The following is a 22,155-nucleotide window of genomic DNA, read 5'->3' as shown; positions in this document are numbered from 1 at the left end:
TGCAGAGGTCCGGGGATGAAGAGGATATAGGAGGTGTTCACAAGTATTCTGCACTGACATCTTTACATGTTGCATATTTAATGCAGCAAATATTAACCACAAGTAGGTAGGTGTCACATCCTTTACAGCTAAGTGTTTTCCATTTTTGCTTGTTTTTTTTAATTTTTATTCTTTTTTAAAAAAATAAAACAAACTATCTTTTTTCATTATACATACCAATCCAAGTTCCCACTCCCTCCCCTTCTCCCATTCCCTGCACATACTTTTCCACTCCACCCCCATCCAATCCTCAGAAAGGGTAAAGCACATTGCTTTGGGGAAGGTCCAAGGCGCTCCCTACTAAACAGTGGCTGAGCAACGTATCATCCAAAGAGAACAGGTTCCCAAGAAGCCAGTCCATGCAGTGGGGATAAATCCTGGTGTCACTGCCAGTGCCACCCTCCCCTTGCCCCAGTCTGCCCCAGCCACACAACTGTCAACCACATTCAGAGGGACTGGTTTGGTCTGATGCTTTTTCCTTCCCAGTCGGGCTGCAGTTGGTGAGCTCCCATTAGCTCAAGTAAACTGTTTCAGTGGGTGTCCCCGTCATGATCTTGACCTCTTTGCTCATATTCTCATTCTCCCCACACTTCAACTGGACTTTGGGAGCTCAGTCCAGTGCTCCAGTGTGGGTCTCTGTCTCTGTTTCCATCAGTTGCTGGATGAAGGGTTTATGGTGATATTTAAGATATTTATCAGTCTGTCTACAAGGCAAGCCAAGATCGGGCACCCTCTCCTCTATTGCTCAGGGTTTTACCTGGGGTCATCCTTGTGGATTCCTGGGAATTTCTCTAAAGCCAGGTTTCTTTCTAACCCTCTAATAGCTCCCTCAATCAAGAGATCTCTTTCCTTGCTCTCATCTCTGTCCTTCCTCCTTCTCCACTATCCCATTCCCTCAAGTTTTCCTCACCCCTCCCCTTCTCCTCTCCTCTTCTCCTTTCTCCCTCTCTTCTCCCCTCACCCCCATGCTTCCAATTTTGTCAGGCAACCTTGTCTATTTCCACTTTCCAGGAGGATCTATATATGTTTTTCTTAGGGTTCACCTTATTACTTAGCTTCTCTAGGATCATGAACTAGAGGCTCAATATCCTTTGTTTATAGCTAGTATCCACTTATGAGTGAGTACATTGGACTGATCTCCAAAATATATAAAGAACTCAAGAAATTTTTACTTGTTTTTAAAAGCATAGTTATAATTCTGGAATTAGGACGATGGGGGCAAGGGGATCTCATAAAGGAAAGGGTGAGCTAGTTTCAATGACACCAACTGGGTACACAGAAAGCCTCTGAATTTAAATTAAGAAACTCTGCTTCTGCCTCCAATGTAAACTGCAATCGCAACAAGTGAACTTGGTTCTTTGGGAGTTAATTTCATATTTTGGAAAATAAAGTAGATTCTGTTATTGGAAATTTAAAGACATAAGTCTTTTACCACAGATATTCCATGCTACTGGTAGTTACCTAATGCTTCAGAGATAAAAGAAAGGATGGAGACCCAATAAATACCGATACTAGTGCCAGAATATCAGATAATTTTTATTAAGAGTAAAGGGAAAACACATCATAACAAAAAAATAGAGAGATAGAATTAATTCAGCTGGAATTAATATTTGTGCTGTTTGTTTGTTTGTTTGTTTTGAGCCAGGGTTTCTCTGTAGCTTTAGAGTCTGACCTTGGTCCTATGGAATCAGAGTGAATAATAGGAATTTATTTTAGATTAATTGTGTGCTTATATATGAATGACGATGGTGAAACTAATAAGGAGTCTTAAAATAGGATGACCTGAAGTTGGGAAACAAATTAATCACCCCTGCTTTGAATTACAATGAAAGTGGGAAAAATATGTCCATCTGGTGTTCAGAGCAAGCGAAATGGCATGCGGCACACAGTCCTAAAATGATCAAAAGAAAGAAAAAAATCTACAGGGCTAGTTAGAATTTTTTTCAAAGGAGCTTCAGTGAATTTATTACAACAATATTGCAATATAGTTGTATTTTTACATGCACTCTATTAGCTCCCCTACATTCTAAAGTAAAGAAAAAAGAATAGACACACACAAATACACACACACATACACAAGCACAAGGGCTTAGGGGTAGTGGCCCTGAAGGGCTAAATGAATGAGGCCTGTAAAAAAATGAATACTTGCTGGCTGAATCTAGCCAGACATTATAATCCATCACTGATCCCTAAAGGGCACTAATAATATGTAAATGTGTGAATTAGAAAACACAGGCAAGGCTGTTGATAAACTTGATAGGATAATCAGCACATGCTGACAGCCTAATGAAACTGATGAACTGATAGAGCAGCTTATCTCCCAGGCCATTTTTTTCCTTGTCAAATGGAGGCTAATCAAAATGTATTAGGAGTTAAAGCAAACACTCGGGGGATTTAACCCATTTGATTAGGAGGTGAATTCGCTCTCTGAGAAAATTACAGTTTCCCGAACAGGCGAAACTCTAAAACCTGACCAGCTGACAGATCTTCCCATAAAAATCAAACAGAAGGCAGCCACCATAATTACAGAGAGAATCTGCTATTGGAAATTATATTAGGGTCCTCTGCTAGAAAACTGTCAGGGAGATTTTTCAGAATCTAAGCAAAGAGACTCTCTCGTTCCGTAACGGAAAATAACAGAAAGAACCAGATAATGGCTCCGGGGACACAGCTGTCTTCTGCTTGTGTGAGCTCGGCGATCGTGCAACCTAAAGAGGGCAGATCCCAAGGTACCAGCTCAATTCTCAATCCAATTTATTTACATAAAAATAATTGAATGAATTTTCTGAAATCACTAACTGTTGAGGATACTAGCATTTCCCATTAGCAATAAAGAGACCACATGCAGTTTGTCACCAAGGAACTCAAAACCTAAACCTAATTTCAGCAAAGATATCTTATTTGACAATTGATTAAAAACTGGAAGCTAAAGTTATGAATAAAATCAAAGTAAAATCACTGCCTCTTCAGATAAAGGTAGAGGAAGCAGTCCTTTTAGTATTTATTTTGCTATGAAAAATACCCAGCATTAAAATGGAAAGGTTTAATGAAACCACCCAGCCTAGGCACATGTGATATTCCTGTGTATATTTGATTCATGTGGACAGATGGTAAAATGATTAAAAGTAAAAGACACAGTTTTAATCCAGTAAAAGCTTGAAGGCAAAAATATATTTAATGAAGCTAATCTTTACCATGGAGGAATTATATCAAAGAAGAAAAAGAAATATCCAGTGTCCTCTTTGATGTGGGCGTTCAATCACTTTAATGCTGGGTAGGCCAGCTGGAGGTGCACCTCCCAGAGACATGAATGGCATTATCAACCTCTTCTGAGTCAGATTAGATTCTCTTTTTGGGTTATTGAAAGCTATACTGTGCCTCATCCCATATCTGAACCATGCCTACACTTCCTGTCATGTAAGGAAAAAATATGAGGTTTTTGCGGCTGTCATTGTTTTGTTGTTGTTTTGTTTTTTGGCAGATACACATGTTCAAGTCACGGAGCACTTGTGGTTTTCTGTGAATGCACAACCAAGCAGCTAGTATTAAATTTCCCAAATCATATGACTTAGAATGAATACAAGCCTGTAGGTCACACAGCCTAATCCTGGCTATTTCATCTATATGAGGGAGGTCTTGCAATATCAAAGGACTTAATCAGATTTAATGAATGGCGGGTCTGAGTTTGCAATTTCTGCTTTGTGGAAAAGGGAATTGATTGGAGGGCAGGAGCAGTCCTTCCCATCTCCAATTCCTGGAAAGAGTCGTATGAACCCATCAACAGGGCATTCAGACTACATTGGCGGTTTTCCAAAGAGTCTCATGCCTAACGGGTAATAGTTATGTCTACCATCAAGTAGCTATGACAACAATTTCCTGAGCAGGAACAGATTAATCACAGGTGATAAGAGCTTGGTTAGGATTTCCTGTCCTTCACTTCTTGAACCCCCAGGGGGGTGGAAATCTATAACCTAGATTTATATACATTCTGATTGGTAGAGATTACTCAACACAGGAAGATAAACAATTAAAGTAGCATATTTACCATGTTCACAGTCTCTTTCTAGTCTCAAATATTACTCTGAGCCAGGCGGTGGTGGCGCACGCCTTTAACCCAGCACTCGGAAGGCAGAGGCAGGCGGATCTCTGTGAGTTCGAGACCAGCCTGGTCTACAAGAGCTAGTTCCAGGACAGGCTCCAAAACCACAGAGAAACCCTGTCTCGAAAAAAAAAAACAAAAAAAAAATTACTCTGAAAAAGAAAAAATAAACACTACAGGGACCCAAAGCCTCATCCATAAAAGCAACACATGTTGATTCAAATATTCTCAGTTTTAAAAGCACCAAGCCTCGGGAATCTCCACATCACTACAGGCTAAGTACTGAGAATGTTCTGATAAAGAGAACAACATGATAAAAATTATTATAAATCTGGTAAATTCACTGAAGTAAATACATTATATATATATATACCTAAATATAACCAAAATTACACATATAACAAATACAATATATTGTTTTCTCATTCCTTAGAGGTTCAATAGTACTTGGTACCCAAATGGCATTGAGAGTCCCTTGTAAAAGCTATGAAATTTGACAAATGTGTTGACGTGCTGTATTCGTTCATCTCTTTGCTCTTTTCAGGATGGTTCTGGACAACACACAGTGTAAGCATTGCTCTGTGATTACTAAGAAGATTGTAGGAGCCCACTGCACGTAAACACGGGGTTCTTCCTTCTCCGCAACCCCTGATGCCAATTAAAACATAGAGTGGTACTTACCCATCATGTTATATAAGCTCTGGGGGGCAAACTGCCTTGGCATTTTCTGAATTGCTTCCTTATATACACTCAGGGCATCCTAATTTAAGAAACAAAGAGAAAGATAAATCATCATTAGAGGACAGGGATAGGCACTGAGAGTAACGTAATGACGCGTCTCCAAAGTTAAAACTACCCATTTCTGCTTCTGAATGATTCACTAGAGGGAAATAATTGAGCTGTCCTTTGATATCATGCTGCCTTAATTTCACGAGTGAAAACAGCCCAGTGAGGAATGTCACAGAAAAATTTAGCTTAACAAGGAACTGAAAGTGGGCAATGCTCTTTTAATATAAAATCTCCAGCTCTCACAGATTACTCACTAAGAAGAGCTAAAAACATTCGCACTTGGACGTTACTCATCAGTCATCATCCTGAATCTATGCTCTAACTCAAGCAACCCACGGGGTAGAAGTAAAGCACCAGCAAGCAAATAGTCTCCCTCCTGACAGCATTCACTGACGCTGTTAAATGAAACTGTTCTAAAAGCGCATCTTCTTCCTCACACCGCAATAGGAGGAAGTCTTTTTTTTTTCTGGTTCTCTGAGACAGGTTTTTCTTATTGTTTTTGTTTTTTGTATAAAGCTCAGGAGCTCTCTTTGTAGTCCAGCCTGGCCTCAAACTCAGAGTCAACCTGGCTCTGTTTCTCCAGTGCTGGGTTTCCACCACCATTGTCCAGCTCATAGCGCAGCCTTAAGATGTATAAGAGTATGTCGGTGGGATGTGGGCATGTCATGAGAGAGGACAGTTTAAGGGAGAAGGATGCCATACAGACATGGTTTCTGTGAGTAAAGAGGATGGGGGGGGGGTCATCAAGTCTACTAAGTAGCAGCTTGCTTAACGACTTCCTCCACCATCAAAACCACATTTGTTTTTCTACTGGTTTTAAAAGAATTAAGAAAATTAGGTAGCCTTGAGATCAAGATACATTCTTAATATTCAGAGTACAAACAATATCCTTTCATAAAAATATCAATCACGGAGCAAAATGGTAAGGATTCTAGAAACCATACCTTAGATCCTAATTGTGGACTATGTGTGTGCTAACAGTCACTACATCCTCCAACATACACTGGAATATGAATAGATTAGCTATTTAAAAGACTGTAGTGGCCCCAGGAAGAAGGTAGGAGATTAGATCTCAGAGCAGGAGGGCAGGGAGTGGTGGACAGACCTCATAGTGTCCTTGCTCATGGTAGAGTTTCCCCAGGTTGTACAGGCAGCTGGTCACAGAGCTCTTATGTGCATGAGGGTCCTTCAGGTTTTCATCTGGAATCTCGGAACACTTCAGGAATGTTCGCCGGGCTTCTTCTGTCTTCCCTTGGTTCATCAGAATAATGCCCGTGTTTAAATACGCAGCTGCGAGGAGGAACCAGTAACAGAAAGTTGAGGCACTACGCACCGTGGATAAAAGGAGTATTGGCTTCATCTCTGTTCCAAGGGATATTTCTTATTTATCGAAAAATAAAAATTATTAAATGTGTGCAGAACAAGCACAGGATCAATAATGGTAGTAATAACCCCCAAGTATTTCTAAAAACATAATTATTTTTTCATTCAGCTGAATACCACAGATTTTTGAGCTCAAAATCTAGTTAAATAAAAGACTGAACTATCAAAGTACTAAGGAAAAACTGGAAATGGCATTGAAGAATGAAATTCAGAGAGAGAGAGAATTGTTAATATTAACAAATATTTAGAAATATGAATACCACAGCTAGCTGCTTTCTTATGAAAGGCTTCAACAGTACAGAGGTAATTATTACCAATGAAAGGCAGTATTTAAAAGACTCCAAAGCTGTAGTACTACTTACAAGCCAGGGTCGGCCTGCTCCCGACGGCCAGTTTGTAATAATGCAATGCTTCTGTCAACCTGCTGTTCTCCTGGAGCAGCAACCCTCTGCATGGGGAGAACAGAGACACTGAGAGGGGCTGAATCACGAAACAGAAAACCCACACATTTTCAGTCTATATTCCAAAGGCAAAAATGGTCAACAGGCCCAATAAAAATGCTGACCTGGTACCATAAAACTAAATTCTAATGGAAGGAAATGATCTCTCGGGAGGAAAAATCCTACACAGGTATCCATAGACCCTGGCTCCATGAGAAAAGTATTAAGAAGGATTTTTTAAACGGACTTCTGTAACCAATAAATGTTCCCCTCGCCAGACTTCTTCCCCCTCCCGCTTGAATTGCCAGCCACCTGGATTTCTGTTGGGAACACACACATGTCCTCCTCATTTTACCAGGGAAACCTGGGAAAGGCAGGGATAAATATATAGAAACATGAGATGCCTCCCTCGCCTGTTGTTGCTTGGGTGATATTTGTTCACAATGCTCCCAAAGGCAAAAAGGATAAAAGCAGTCTGTCTCGATGGCAAAGGCAGATCCAGATGGAGCAAAGAAACAAAGGGAAGAAGTGAAGGCTGTATATTTCTATGCTGCTTGGCTTTGGTCAAATAAATGTGCCTTTTAGAATACTCTGCAAATTTCAGTCTACCAGGCAGAAACACATCTCCTTCTCCAGACCCTCAGACTTTAGGGACCTCTCTATGAGGCTCCTTAAATAGTACCCACACGGATTAACCAAGCCATGCCAATCCCCGCCCTTATGACATCAATGAAAACCAAGTATTACCATTTCTATGAAAATAAGATGTCAGGAAACTGAACTAATTAGAAGGTGTCCCAAAGGACCTTGCTCTGGGCCCATTCTCTTGTAAACAGTATCTTACAGATATAAGATACATCTAGTGGGCCAAGGGCGGCTGTACGATGCCAATTGCAGACTCAACTTGGCAGCTTCCTTGCTATTGAAAGAGGAGTAAAATGGAGCTCTAAGAAAAGAAAAGGCTATTGTCAAAACAGGCGTTTGAGGAGTACTGCTAGGGTTCGGAATGACTGAGTGTCTGCCAAAAGCTCACATTTAAGAATCGGGGACTCTCAATGGAGCCCTGCTGGCAGGTGATAAGACCCTTAAGGAAGGGGCCCGGTGGGAGGAGTTAACTGCCTTCCACTGCCTAACAAGTTGCTAAAGCCGATCTCCTAGAATACATTCTGAAGAGATCAGTTATTTGAAAATCAAATAAATGAACAAACACAAGGCTGTCCTCCCCATGCTATGTTGTGTACGCTATGCTAAGTTATGGTTCCATGTTTCACGACGTGGAGTGTCTACGTAGGTAACTTGCCCACTCAACTATCGCTATCAAAATTGCTGACTTTATCTTCCTTCCTCGATTCCATCTTCCCTTAGATTTGGTATCATGCTTAGCCTTCTTCCATTTGTGAGACCATCCTGTACAGAATGAAAACCCTGGCTACTTCTTTACTCGCACACTGCCTTATGGGAAGGTGGTGTTCCATGGCTGTTTCTGCCTCCGCTCTTCATACGCGGTCTGCACATCACCATGTGGCCCTGTGTCTTGCATGGAAGCACACTGCCTTCGACACTCAAATCAGGATTACTCTCCTGACTCCAGATGTGTCTATCGGATGACTGAGCCATCTGAGACCTAGCTGGAATTTCCAAAGTCATCTGAAAAGGAAAAGGAGTAGTAGCGCCTGCGCAAAACTAAACCTGAAGTCAGATAAATGAAGAAAAAAAAAAAACTCTGCTTAGATTGATGGCATCAGGATCAGCTGCTGAAACCAGAAAGCTGATTGTCATGCCTGAACCCTGATGCTTTTCATGGTGATAGTTACATGCTCTGTGCCCTCTCCAGAGTCATTGACTCTTCTATGCTATGGCTCTTTGCTTGTCCCTGAACGAGCATCTTTATAGGTCTGTCAGAACCCTCTTTATCTTCTCTAGCCTGCAAGTAACTGAAAGAGCCCACTAATTAGTCTCTGCATAATTACATTTCTACAGGGCAAATATGCTATTCGGATAGATGGAAGTGAACGGGTTGGGGATGTGCATGGATCTGACTGGGACCTAAAGCTGACATGTCTGGAGACTGATGTCCTTGGCCTCTTGGGATCAGCTATGCTGACACATTATACATTATATTCTGTCACTTTGCAATTCATAAAATACACACAGAGCAGAGAAGAGCACGCAGTGTGATAATAAAACCTTCAGGATCCTGCCCTGTGTCATAAAGGTACTAATGAGTGAGTTCAAGTCAGATAGCCTTGACTGATTAGCAAGGGATAAGGCTCTCCCTGATCACTTTACCTTGCTGTGTATGCTACAGAAAAGAAGCAAGATTTATATGCACATAGTGTTCCACAGTAACAAGGAAAACAAATGGCAAAAACGATGACATTTGAGGGAATCTGATAACATGCCCTAGTCCAAGACTGGGCAAAAAGCAGGCACACATGCAAGTGGCATTGTGTTGAACACACATAGTGTGCACACATGCACACAAACAGAGTAAGAATATTGTCATCAGCCTGATGTTACACAGGAAGAAATAAGAGTCTAAGAATTAACAAACTAACTGGGCAAAAAAACGAGCAAAGGCAGAATTGGATACTGTTTCTCTGATAATGAATTCCATGCTCAAAGATGCAGAGAGTGGTAGGCACATTTAATCCTGGTGGTGTAAGAGGTCCTTCTGTATTTGTATTGCTTTCATTGGTTAAATAAAGAGACTGTCTTGGCCTTAGGTAAGAAACTTAGAAACTTAGGTAGGCGGGAAAGACAGAACTGGATGCTGGGAAAGAGAGCAGAGTCAGGCAGACACCATGAATCCCGGCCTGAGATGGACATAGGTTAGAATCTTGCTGGTAAGCCACAGTCACGTGGTGATACACAGATTCAATAGAGATGGGTTAATCAAGATGTGAGAGTTAGCCAATAAGAGGCTAGAGCTAATGGGCCAGGCAGTAATTTAATTAATACAATATCTGTTTGGTTATTTCGGGGGTTATGCTAGCCGGGACAATCAAGGGGCCCTGCTTCTTCTACTACAATCCTGGCACTTTAGAGAGAGAGGTAGAAGGATCAAGAGATTAGCGTCACCCTGGGCTGTATATGGAATCTGAGGAGAGTCTGTGCTACATGAAACAAAACAACACATGTCAAAGCAGCAGCCTGCCCAGGGAGAAATGCAGTTAATAGTCTTACCAAGCTATAAAGCCCGAAAACCACGACAATGGTCACCCTCAGAGTGTCAGATCCTAAAGAGTGCACTTATATCTTGGGAATTACCAAAAGTCATTTAATTAACCTTAAAGCCTCCTTAATAGGAAGGAATTCAAGTCTACTACTATAAAACAAGGCCATTTCTTTTGGGTGGTGAGACTATGGAACCTAAAGAAGACCTGGCTCTGTCATAGTCCTTAACAAATAAAATCCTAATTGTATTCCACATATTTATTCTTATACCTGCACATAAGTGTATCTCTCACCCTTGTCAAAGAAGTTTCCTTTTTGTAGCAGAGAGAGACCATTACAAAAATCGAAAATTGGTGACAGCGCAGAAGACAACTGGGTGGGTGGGGGGGTAGGGTTCCCAAGCCCAACTGAAACATGTACAATTCATGGAGGAAATTGGAGGAAGAAAGAGTGGAAAGATAGCAAGAGATGGGGAGGATACCTTCTACACGACAGTGTTTTCTAGCTATGACAAGCAAGCTGCACCCATGAAATCTCAACAAGACTAAACCCTAAATAAGTCTAGCACAATGTCAGAATCAATTCACATTCCAGTGTGGATCGGGGAAACCTCACAAGAACCCATGCCTCGACAAATAACTATAGACAGCTGCTGCTAAGAGGGAAATTCAGTCTTCTCCATCACCTCCACGGGGACATTCTTAAGCACACATACAATGTAGCAACACTGATGGACTCAGTAGGTTATATTACATAAAAGTGTGCTTCTATAATAATTAAATAATAATGTGCCAATAATAATTAAAGAGGTCATGAGTTTCAGAGGGAGTGTTCTTGATAAAGATAAAGAAGATATTCAGTTCTAGATACACGTAGACTACCTACTGCTTTGTTCTAAACCTCAAAGTTTGTGTAACTCTAGCTTGTTTTATTTTTTTAATTTATTTATTTATTAAAGATTTCTGTCTCTTCCCCGCCACCGCCTCCCATTTCCCTCCCCCTCCCCCAATTGAGTCCCCCCCCCAGCCCGAAAAGCAATCAGGGTTCCCTGTCCTGTGGGAAGTCCAAGGAACTCCCACCTCCATCCAGATCTAGTAAGTTGAGCATCCAAACTGCCTAGGCTCCCACAAAGCCAGTGCGTGCAGTAGGATCAGAAACCCATTGCCATTGTTCTTGAGTTCTCAGTATTCCTCATTGTCCACTATGTTCAGAGAGTCTGGTTTTATGGAGCACAGGACTGAAATCTCAAGGTCCAAATCAGGAGCAGAAGGAGAGAGAGCACAAGCAAGGAACTCAGGACCGCGAGAGGTGCACCCACACACTGAGACAATGGGGATGTTCTATTGGGAACTCACCAAGGCCAGCAGGCCTGGGTCTGGAAAAGCCTGGGATAAAACCGGACTCTAGCTTGTTTTAAAACAATGAAAAGGAATGTCTCATCTTGGAATTCTATACTGATTCTAGATCCATCCTAAAACATGGTTAATACCAAGCCACATTTACAAAACCTACAGTTGACTTTTCTAAAACCATAGTGGAGAGACAGAAATCTCTTATGGTCCATTAGTTACAATGATAAGAGTAGCTGCATTCACTCAGCATTTACAGCATGTCAAGCAGCTTACATATAAGTACATACATGTTAAGTAATCTGTCTGCCTATCTATCTATCTATCTTTCTATCTTTCTATCTTTCTATCTATATCAATCATCTATCTATCAACTATATCTATATAATTATCATTCTATCTATCTGAGACAGGGTCTCACCATGCATCTCTGACTGCCTTGGAGCTCACTATGTAGACCAGACTGGCGTTAAACTCTCAGAGATCTTCCGGCCTCTGCTTCCTGAGAGCACCACCCGACCCAGCAACATAAGAAGACATTAATAAAGTAACACACAAAGGACTGACCATAAACAGACAAGTACATCAAAATGCAAGCCTAGCAGTCAGAAATTTAAGACTTGAATAATACTTAATTATTCACACCAAAGGCTTTTCCATGGCTGTTCAAATTGGTGACATGACATGTTTACATACTGGCCATGACAATAAACTCTTCTAGCTTCTAAATATATTAAAAAGAAGAACACATTTTAATATACAATCATGCAAGTATATAGTCAGAAATAGTTTTATACAATAAGTGCAACGCTGTCGTGAGAGCAAGTGAATGGACATTCTATATGTAATAATACAAAATTAAAATACTATTTTGACTGAAAAGAATTTATAAAATTATACTTTTGAAATGGCAGAAAGAAAGGTCATTTTTATATATTTATGGGTGGACTGGGAAGTACGGCATATATAAGGAATATTTTACTTCTCTCGTGTCTCACATTCGTCCATGCTCTTAGGACCGTCACTCAAACTAAGGCCAGCAGGGAATTATCCAGCCTGGAGAAGGAAAAAGAACAACTCTCTGTTCCAGTCAAAGAAAACATACAGGAACATTTGAGCTACTAGTGGTAACACATAAATTCTAGAAAATTACTTCATATACAGCCATGTAGAGAAATGCACAGACACAGGTATGTACGCACACACACACACACCAGTAGCAGCAGCAGAAGCAACAGCAGTAACAGAATGTTCTCTTAAAACACGTCAGCTTTTGTTGGTGGTGGTTACTGATAAGCCTATGAATTACCAATATATGTGCATAGTTTCTTCCAGAAGAAAGTTTGATCCATCTTTTCCTCTAATGTCCTCTAACAGCCTTTCTTCTAAAATAGCACTTAAGAAATGATCACAGTAGTATCGCAAGTTGATTAGTGAAAATCAGTCATAAGAATAACTACAGCGGGTTGGGCAGAATTAAATGCGCAATTAAATATAAGTGGCACACAAATCCCAAGTTGGCCCTAAACACTGACAGAGACAGAAGGAAACATTTACTTAGCACAGTGGTTTAAACCATAGGTGACTTTGCCACCCTAGGGAGTCTTTGGCACTGTCTAGAGACTAAAATTCATGGTTGTCATAACAGAGGTGCTGGCTGGCCACTGGCATTGTCTGGGTATTGGGCAGAGAAGCTTGTTGCTGGCATCATTTGGATATCAGGTGGGGATCCTGTCCACTGATTTAAACAGAGTAGTGGCATCAGCTGGTATCAGACAGGGATGTTGGTCATTGGCATCAAATAGGTAGAAGGTGTAAATACTGACCGCTGGCATTGACTGGGTAGAAGGCAGAAGTGCTGGCCACTGGCGTTAACTGAGCAGTAGGTGGGGATGCTGACCACCAGCATTAACTGGATAGAGAACAGGGGTGCTGATCACTGGCATGAATTGGATTAAGGGCAAAGGTGCTGGCCATTGGCATTAACTAGGCAGTGGGTAAGGATACTGGCCACTGGCATCCATCAGATATATGACAGAAGTGCTGGACCCTGGCATTAACTGGGCAGAGGGCAAGGGTGCTGATCACTGGCAACAACTGGGAAGAAGATAAGAACGCAGGTATATATATCTTAACATGAAAAGGCAAGACCGCCTCTGCGGCATAGAAACTGAGAAACACAATTAGTTTCTCAGGGTAAGTGACTGTAACACATTTCTTTGTTAGAAAAGTTTCTTCGCATACCTGTCCTCTCTACACACCGCTATAAAGAAAACATAAAACACAGGAAGGAAAGTAAAAGGATGTTTTCAATAAAGATACAACCTATCATTGTTCTTGGTGTTTTTTATGAAGAAGAAAAAAAATTATTTTAAAAAATTGAAAAAAAAAAGGCATGTCCTTCCTGCCTCTGACAGTACATCTGAGCAAACTGTCAGGGTCTGTCTGTAACAAGGCTGAATTCCAGACACACATGCCAGATTACCCACAATGCTTTCTTGTATCATCACATCACGCTGCCATCCATAAATGCATGCAGCCGAGTTATCCTTGGCTGTCAGTGCAGGATTAGTTCAGGATTCCTCTTGGATACCTAAAGCTGCATAAGCCCAAGACCTTTTCACATGGTGATGAAATACTTGCGTTTAAATTCTCCCATTTGTATATAGTGTCTGTAATGCCTAACTTGATATAATGTAAGGAGTTGCTGTGCTGAATTTCCTAGGAATAACAAGAAAATGTCTTTTCAGAGCCAGGCATGGTGGCAAATGCTTTTCATCTCAATACTCGAGAGGCAGAGATGAGGAGGATGAGGATTTGAGGGATATACTCACCTACAGAAAGAGTCAAGGCTGTGCAAAATACTGGAATGCAGTAGAGTTATGACTTTTTCTGAATGACTTCATCTAGTGGCTTCATCTATAGAAGGAATTCTCAGAAATGCTCAGTGCTGATTATGTTATTCTTCTGCTATAAACTGACTTTAATTTTTTTTTTAAGATACCATTGTTTGAAACCACCATAGTCTAGAAACTTGATTAAGGAAAGTCAACCGAAGTTGTGATAACCATCCTAAATAAAGCCAACAAACAAAAAATACTACGTCACAGTGTAGAGAGATGGCTCCGTGAGGAAAGACACTTAGAGAAAGTTGAAGGACTTGGTTTTATTTCAGGGACTCACAAGGCTGAAGAGGAGAATTGACTTCATCAAGTTTTTCAGACCCATGCTATGCCCTCCCCAAATAAATTATAAAATAAACGTGTAAAGAATTCAAATCTCCAATTGTGACCACTTGCCTTGAATTCTAAAATGGGTCTTTGGAAACACTTGAAAGAAGAGATTTCCCAAAGTTGGAGTAAATGAAGTATATGAGCAGCCAAAAAGTCAAGTATCCAATAATACGGAGCCCAGCATCTGGGCTGATACCTACACAAAAATCAAGGGCACAAGGACACTGCTAACTGAGAGTCTTGCAGTTCTCACTGGAGAAATAGTATGGACAACTAATTAACTGCCTTTTCATTTTTTAAAATTATGGCAAAGTCCATAGCATTCCTACACTATGTTAATATATTAGGTAGTGTCAGTCAACCTAGTATCAAACAATGAATAGATAATTATTGGATTAATTGTTTGTTATGAAACAGATATGTCAATGATAACAACAGTATGCAAATTGGGCCATGAGAAAGCATAGCATCTTGGGAACTCACAAAATGAACAGGTCAGGTGAAGTTCCTAGAGAAGAAATAGAGGCCAAAGCCAAGAATGCCGAGAACAACATTCCAGTCAGAACAGTCATGGCAATGAAACGCCAGAGTCACAAAGGGTGGCATTTTTAAATCTAACAATAGCAATAATAACAGGCTTTGTGAAAATTAAATGACATAATCTATGTAGGAGGAAGCATTTGGGAACGCGAAAGGCCAAGACAACTGACAATTAAAACTGTACAGCTGAGAGTAGGGTGCAGTTGGGAACAGTCTTCCACCGCCCCTGCCATCAGTCAGAGGACAATGTTTGCTCACAATGGCTCCCCAAGTGTTTTAGCAACACTAAGCTCAATTGTGAGGGGAAAATGTATATCCATCTGCATACGAAATATTCTCCTGAGATTTATCTCTTGTGATCCTCCTTTAACACACAGAGGAACTTTTAAAATTAATGGTTTACCCCCCTCTGAGATACAAAATAAATTCTGGAGCTTTGATTTATTTTTTTCCCCAAAGCAATTTACATGTGTGAAATTTCTTAATAGTAATTAATTAATAAGTCAGAGTCATGTTTGAACTTTGTATTAAGTCATACTTCTTAATCAAATTTGCTAATTCAGCTGCCTGTAATAGTGAGATTTTTATATAATTTCACTATGTCATGAAGCTAGAGATGAATTTCCTCTTTTTTCCCCAAAAACCTACGCTCACTTGTAGGCAATGAGTATAACATGTCACTTAAAAACGAATTCTTAATCTTCTATTATTAAATGAAGAAGTGATAATTAACTGCATGGCATATAGTCATAAAACATAAATCCTTGCATATTCTCCTGGATACACTAGAAAGCAGGCAAAATTATCAGAAACCTACATGGCTATAAATGGAATCAAACTTAAAGTCCTTCTAAGTACAGATTGTAATAAAGATACTCAAGCCTTTAAGTTATCGGTTTCCTAAGTTTCTAGGCCATAAGAACTGAGGCATGCACCTTCCATGCCTTAACCATTGTGCTAGACACTGAGTAAGCGAAAGCAAGCAGGATCGAATCAACGTACAGCAAGGTTTTGTTATTATTCCTGCTACAACGTCCTATGCTGAGGATGGTGGGGGATATAATAAAGAGGCCCAAGACTCTGAGTCACAGCTATACTGGCCAGCTGCAAGTGCCCTTCCCTGGACTTCCGGTTATATGACAGAGAAAATTATTGCCAATTCCAGTTTCTAATCACTCACTAATCAACTTCTTACCAAGGCATGAGATGTTATATACATTAGTCTTTAAATTTTTAAAAATTATATGAAGCTATACATAATAACACATATGGTAGTATAGGGAATTAAAAATATCTGAGTAAAATAGATGCATGAAACTGAAAAACTTAAATTATGTTTTTAGACATAAGCATGGTCAGAATTACTAATCTTTGCCCAAAAAAATAATTACATTAGTAATATTTTTAATTTTAATTAATACTCTCAAATTCTAGAAAGTAGAAAACTCCTGGGAGCTATCAGATGGAAAAGAAACAATCTGAATTTTTCTATATGAAAAAAAAGATTCAATGAGCTTCAGATGAAAAATTCTGAGGTGAGGGGACCATTACAGACACACCTATGTTTTCTGCAGAATGGCATCCTGTGGTCACAAGAACACCACCTTTAGATAACAGACATTTTATCTGATGTCTAAACACAAGGATTCTCCTGACTCAAACATGTCTACAAATCAAATGTTCCATTTTATCGCCTTTCTTTAATTAACCGAATGTGAAGACTGCGGGGTCCAGGTAATAACATTTTAACAAAGACTTTTTGGTGTAGAAAGTACTAGAAGAGGAAATATATGCTAAATAATTTTGCACAAAACATGTACCTTTTACTTATTAGAAAATATTTCACATGGTTTCTGACAAACGTAATTGGATATTAAGCTATTGTTACTGCACTTGGTTATTGTACAGCATATGAACTATGGGCAAAACTAAAAGATGAGGTACAGTTTTCCTCGTATGGATAAGGGGTCAATTGTTCTTCTATTCTCCTGTCATTGCCTGGCAAAGAATGCAAAAGAGACATGAAAGGAAAAACAATCAAGTGTCACAGAATGAACAGACAAGGGCATACGATTCTATTCCATGGTTCTCCAGAGTTGGAACTTTCGTCAAAGTGTGTTGTCTCTAAAGTGTCATATAACTGCCAAGTGGGTTCCAGAAAAAACAGCTTAGCTTCCTCTTTGCTCTTTTTCTTTTGACACAGACCTCCCTCTTTATTCTAAACTGAATTTCATTTAGACATTGACAGCTCAGTAAAGTACAACTAGGACTTCTATTTCATGAGAAAGATGTTGTCTTATAACCTGTCAAATGTGAAACAGGAGACGCCTAATCAAAAGCAATTGTTAGGCATAACATGCAAAGCCTTTATCAATTTATATTAGAGGAGAAAAGAAAAAAAGCTGAAACATATTCTCACTTTTGTTGTCTTTGCCTTCAAAGTAAAAATCTGGGCAGTGTCAAACAGCATTTTTTTTTTTTACAAAGGTATTTCTGGGGTTGACTTTGAATGATGAATCTAGACACCTTTATACTCTACCATAGCACATTCTACTCAGGTAGGTTTGACACAAGATGCTACATAATTACTATTTTAATTTATTATTACAGGAAACACATGAAAGGAGCATACTTTTCTTCGGAAGAGGGGCACAGGACTAGAGTGTCCCGGGGACTTTAACTCATATAGCTGTGATTACTGTTGGATCCATAATTCACAGACATGTACTATATGCTGAAATTAGCAGAATACTCTCCACACCTGTTTTCTGAATGAACTGAGGCTGCATTTTCCTCTATATGTCAAAAACAACAGCAGGTATGGATAGAATGGATATATCCATGTGGTTAAAGTGATAAGATAACAGTACTCAATAGAAACCTAGAGAGAAAACTGACACTGGGTCCATGGTGGGAAGTTTTCATTTTACTTCTCTCCATCCGTATAATTAGGAGCAGAAGAGTCTTAAAACGTTTTAGCTGATATCTCTGTAGGAAAGAAAATAATTTGTGTTTTCTACCTCAGCTGAAAAGACTCAAAATAGGGTCTATTTCATTTTATTTTCTTTCTTGTTCCTTTTTTCCCTCCCTCCTGCTCTTTCATTTGTCCTTTCTCTTTGTTTCTTCCTTTCTTTTGTTCTTTCTTTCTCTTTTCCTTTCTTTCTCTTTCCCTCCTCCCTCCCTCCCTTCTTCCCTCCCTCCTTCTCTCTCTCTCTCTCTCTCTCTCTCTCTCTCTCTCTTTTTCTTCCCTCTCTCCCTTCCTTCCTCCCTCCCTCCCTCCCTCTTTTAGATTCTCTCCCCCCTTGCTTCCTTCCTACACGATTCTTAATACAGGAATATTTGTGAGTTGCTTCATATGCAGGTAAACTGCATCCTCCAATGACAAACTTTCCTTGGTTTAAAATTAAATACAAAGGGATTTTGGGGGATGTCGGGGGAGTCATCCTTGAACACTAGATCAATTTCTTTTCATAGAAAAACTTGCCTGTGAATGGTGCCATCGCTTCACAAAGAAACAGCCAGGAAGTAATTGGAAACAGCATAAAATTAACATCCGACAAACTTTTCAACTTCTATTACTGTAGGGTTATATCAAGTTTCTAAGCATATTTTACTTAATCCTTCCAAAATAACACTAACATAATCCAATTTTACAGATGAAGAGGACAGATTAAGCAATTTTCCCACAGCCAATCATGGGAACCATCCGTGGAAGATCTGAACCTAAGTCTCTATAATGCCCAGTTCACCATCTGAGCCACTTCACTAAGCTGCCCTCAAGGCATATGGGGTGACAGAGGTTTCAACTTTTATGAAAGGAAAATTTTCTTGTTCTTTTTTCCCCTTTCCCATGAAAACAAATGCTATTCTTGTAAGCCTATATATAGTCAAGACTCCTACAAATATTTTTCTTACCCTTTAAGCTCATTTTGGAATTTAAAGTAACTGAGAACTCAGAAGCATCTCACACAATTTAAAGGCACTATGCACCAATGATTAAATTTAAGTCTACACAGAGATTTGCTTGTAATTCTTTACTGTTTATGGAGGCTACCCAATGTGAATGTCTAATTAGTTCGGAAAGGGATAGTTTTGTCAATTGCTAGGATCTCACTGCCACGTAGGAATCCAAGAGGCACAGGAATGTTTCCTCAGTAACTCTCGGTGTAGGCCTGTTTTCTCATCTCACTGAATCAACATTTGTTGCTTTATTGTTTTGGTTTTATTTCTATGTTTAGGAAAAAGGCATTCACTCAAATTCATGGATATCCTCCTAGCTCAGGTTCTGGGATTACAGATGCACACACCGCTGTGCCCAGCTCCATTGATAATTTTTATAAGAACTGCATTATCTGAGTTTTAAGCCACATCTTCCATGCTAGGCTGGTACCCACCACTAAAACTGATCTTTAAAGATTCAGGGATCTTCTAAAGGATATTACTTCAAAGGACAAGTAAGCAAGAAACACACATTGATTATGAAGGGAAAATCATAAAAGCTGCCAAATATCTATAAAGTCCAGTGTCCTTTCAGACTGCTAGATGGTTGCATCAGTCCCTTAATCAAGACTTTGCACTAGAAATTGCCTGACTACCACACCATGAATTTATAACAACCAGGCTTGGGTCTCCTCCAGATGGTGTGGGTATTTCCTTATATGATTCTCCTTATGACAGGACAGAGAAGGGATCACTTTCATCCAATCTCTATGACTTGTCATCCCAGCTTAAAGGACCAAAGGGGCAAAGTGGAACAGGGAGAGTTTAAGGAGATGTAGGTGTGAAGTCAAAAGGGCATCATTGAGTAACTGCTGCTATTCTTTTAGGGTCAGGGAAAGAAGAAGGAGGATACAGACAGTCTATGGCATATCATTTACACTTGAATATTTGAGGAGAATAAATGTACCGAAAGGAATATATATATATATATATATGTATGTATATATACATATATATGTATATATACATATATATATGTATACGCACACACACACACACATACATACACACCTCAAGGAAAAATTACAAAGCACTCACAGTGTGCTAAGCACTGCTTTAGAAAGTTTGCAAATATATCAAAATGATGCCATCTGGAGTTCACATTTTCATAGTTTGGGGTTCTGTGTGTGTTTGTCTGAGTGTGTGCCTGTGTGCATGTGTGTGGTACGTGATATGCTGGAGATGTAACCTGGGATCTTTCACATGTTAAGCATATATTGTACTATCAGAATGCACGCCAAGTACATTCTTTAACACTCTAGAAAATTAACTGGGAATTTGTACTCCTTTTAAATACACACATTTATAGTTACATGGTGGAGCTTGTATATTTCATAGCAATAAGTGCAATGCACAAAAAGAATTAAGAGGAAATGAGTGGGAGGATTGGTCCAAGGAGTTAGTTCTGCTGTAGAGTCAGCCTCAGCCAGGAAGACTTATCTCAGTAAGGGTAATCTGGAGGCAAGTAGCTGAAAGAAGCACTAGGAAATATAATTCAGCCTCGGAAAATAATGTGCTATTTTACATAAATAAAATACATAAGAAGTAAGTAGCAGATGACACAACATTAGTTTTAAATTCATTATCATCTACATATCCAGATGCCCTCTAACTTCAATTATACTTTAAGCAACTTTACTCTCACATAAGCCAAACCTTATATAACAGAGAGAATAAATTAAGCATCAGACAATATTACCATAATTCCTGGTGGGTCTAGAAAATAATTCTTAAGCCTCAGTAATTGAAACTCTGCAGCCGACTGATTGGGACTACACAAATAACCAATTTACATCTGTTCGTTTTTCTTCAAGAGCAGAGTCTGCAAGGCACTTTCTTCTCACTAGGCAAAAACCTCCTTAGGAGAAAACTGAAATGCATTTCCTTAAAACTCTGCCATGCATCATCTGCACCCTCCGTGTGAACACAATTTTAGGAAGAACAAGAGGAAGGCTTTTGCCCCTGTAGGCAGCGTCCAGTGCACTTTACTGTGAACAAGACACAGTAGTTCAGCGTGTCACTGTAAACTGCTGTACGAACTCTCTGATACACCTCCTTGGTTTCACCTCCACAGCTGTGGAGGGAAATGACTTCAAAATTAAAGATCTTTCAACGATGTTTCAGAAAAAAAAAAAATGTCTCCATTCAATTTGCTTCGCGGTGGAATCTAGGTTAATGTCTTTTTTTCTACACAGTGAATATGAATGAGACTGTTTCTCGCCAGGATAGCCAAGCCCACGTGGTGCTATTTTGCAGTAGCTGCATCTGAAATGGGATCCACATAACACGGATAGGCATGGGCAGGACCTAGCCTCTGTCTTTCTCTTTCCAGGGTCATAGATATTAAAAGACTCCAGTTTCTATGCATGCTGGAGAAGGCAAGGCTGACAGTGCAGACGCTGAAACTCTCATGTGCACTTGTCATAGATGTAAAACAAACGAGTGGAAAGTGTGTTGTGTGATGCAGTGCCGTTTAAAAGTCTATGTGGAGCACCAAAGGCGTGTCAAAAACTTCACTAACAATGAAAATATAAATAATTTACATCTCCAACTGCCATGGAGGTTTTAGTGTGCATGTAAGCTCTTTGGTCATTGTGCCCATATAGCTCAGAAGATTAAATCATTCTCGGAGATGCCTTGTGGCTTTCTTGGTGAAAAATGGTCTTCTTTGAACACTTTATGTAGAAGAATCAAGACCCAGGTATTGACATTCCACACTGTGGGTATTTTTTCCTTCTTCTAATTCTGAAACATAGAATTATACAACTTGTATCGAGATGCTGAAATATTAATTTTATCTATGGTTCCATTGATGCCAGAAATGGCCAAGTATAGCCCCCTCCACATGTGGTTCCTGAGATTCAAGAAGCAACTCCCTTCAGGCAACCCAGTGGCAGCTAAATAATCCTGTTACTTGAGGGCCAAAGAGAAAACCCCTATGTGCCCTGAGGACCACTTCTATGGCATCTGCATACACATTTGGCAATGTTACAGATGATTCTGGTTGTAGCAATTCTACTAGTGTACTTGTTCTTCATGTTCTTTTTCTCCGTCCACACCAGTGACTTCTGAAAATATGGATTGCTGTATGATAATATGAGTCTTTC

At 39.7% G+C, this 22,155-nt stretch overlaps 1 protein-coding gene across 1 annotated transcript in view; it reads right to left on the bottom strand.

The window, feature by feature from the left end:
- Tmtc2 (transmembrane O-mannosyltransferase targeting cadherins 2) overlaps positions 1-22,155 on the bottom strand; it is a 375,422-nt gene that overhangs the window by 134,320 nt on the left and 218,947 nt on the right. Inside the window, exons 5-7 of the mRNA XM_041670971.1 lie at positions 6,673-6,758; positions 6,033-6,217; positions 4,820-4,898 (exon numbers count right to left, since the gene is read on the bottom strand). Of these exons, the coding sequence (XP_041526905.1) occupies positions 4,820-4,898; positions 6,033-6,217; positions 6,673-6,758 (350 nt within the window). The remainder of the gene's footprint in view (positions 1-4,819; positions 4,899-6,032; positions 6,218-6,672; positions 6,759-22,155) is intronic.

This window comes from Microtus oregoni, unplaced genomic scaffold, assembly GCF_018167655.1.
Source record: "Microtus oregoni isolate MIOR12 unplaced genomic scaffold, Mior012 000001F_ref0000356, whole genome shotgun sequence".
NCBI lineage: Eukaryota > Metazoa > Chordata > Mammalia > Rodentia > Cricetidae > Microtus > Microtus oregoni.
This window is presented reverse-complemented; position numbering and strand designations above follow the sequence as displayed.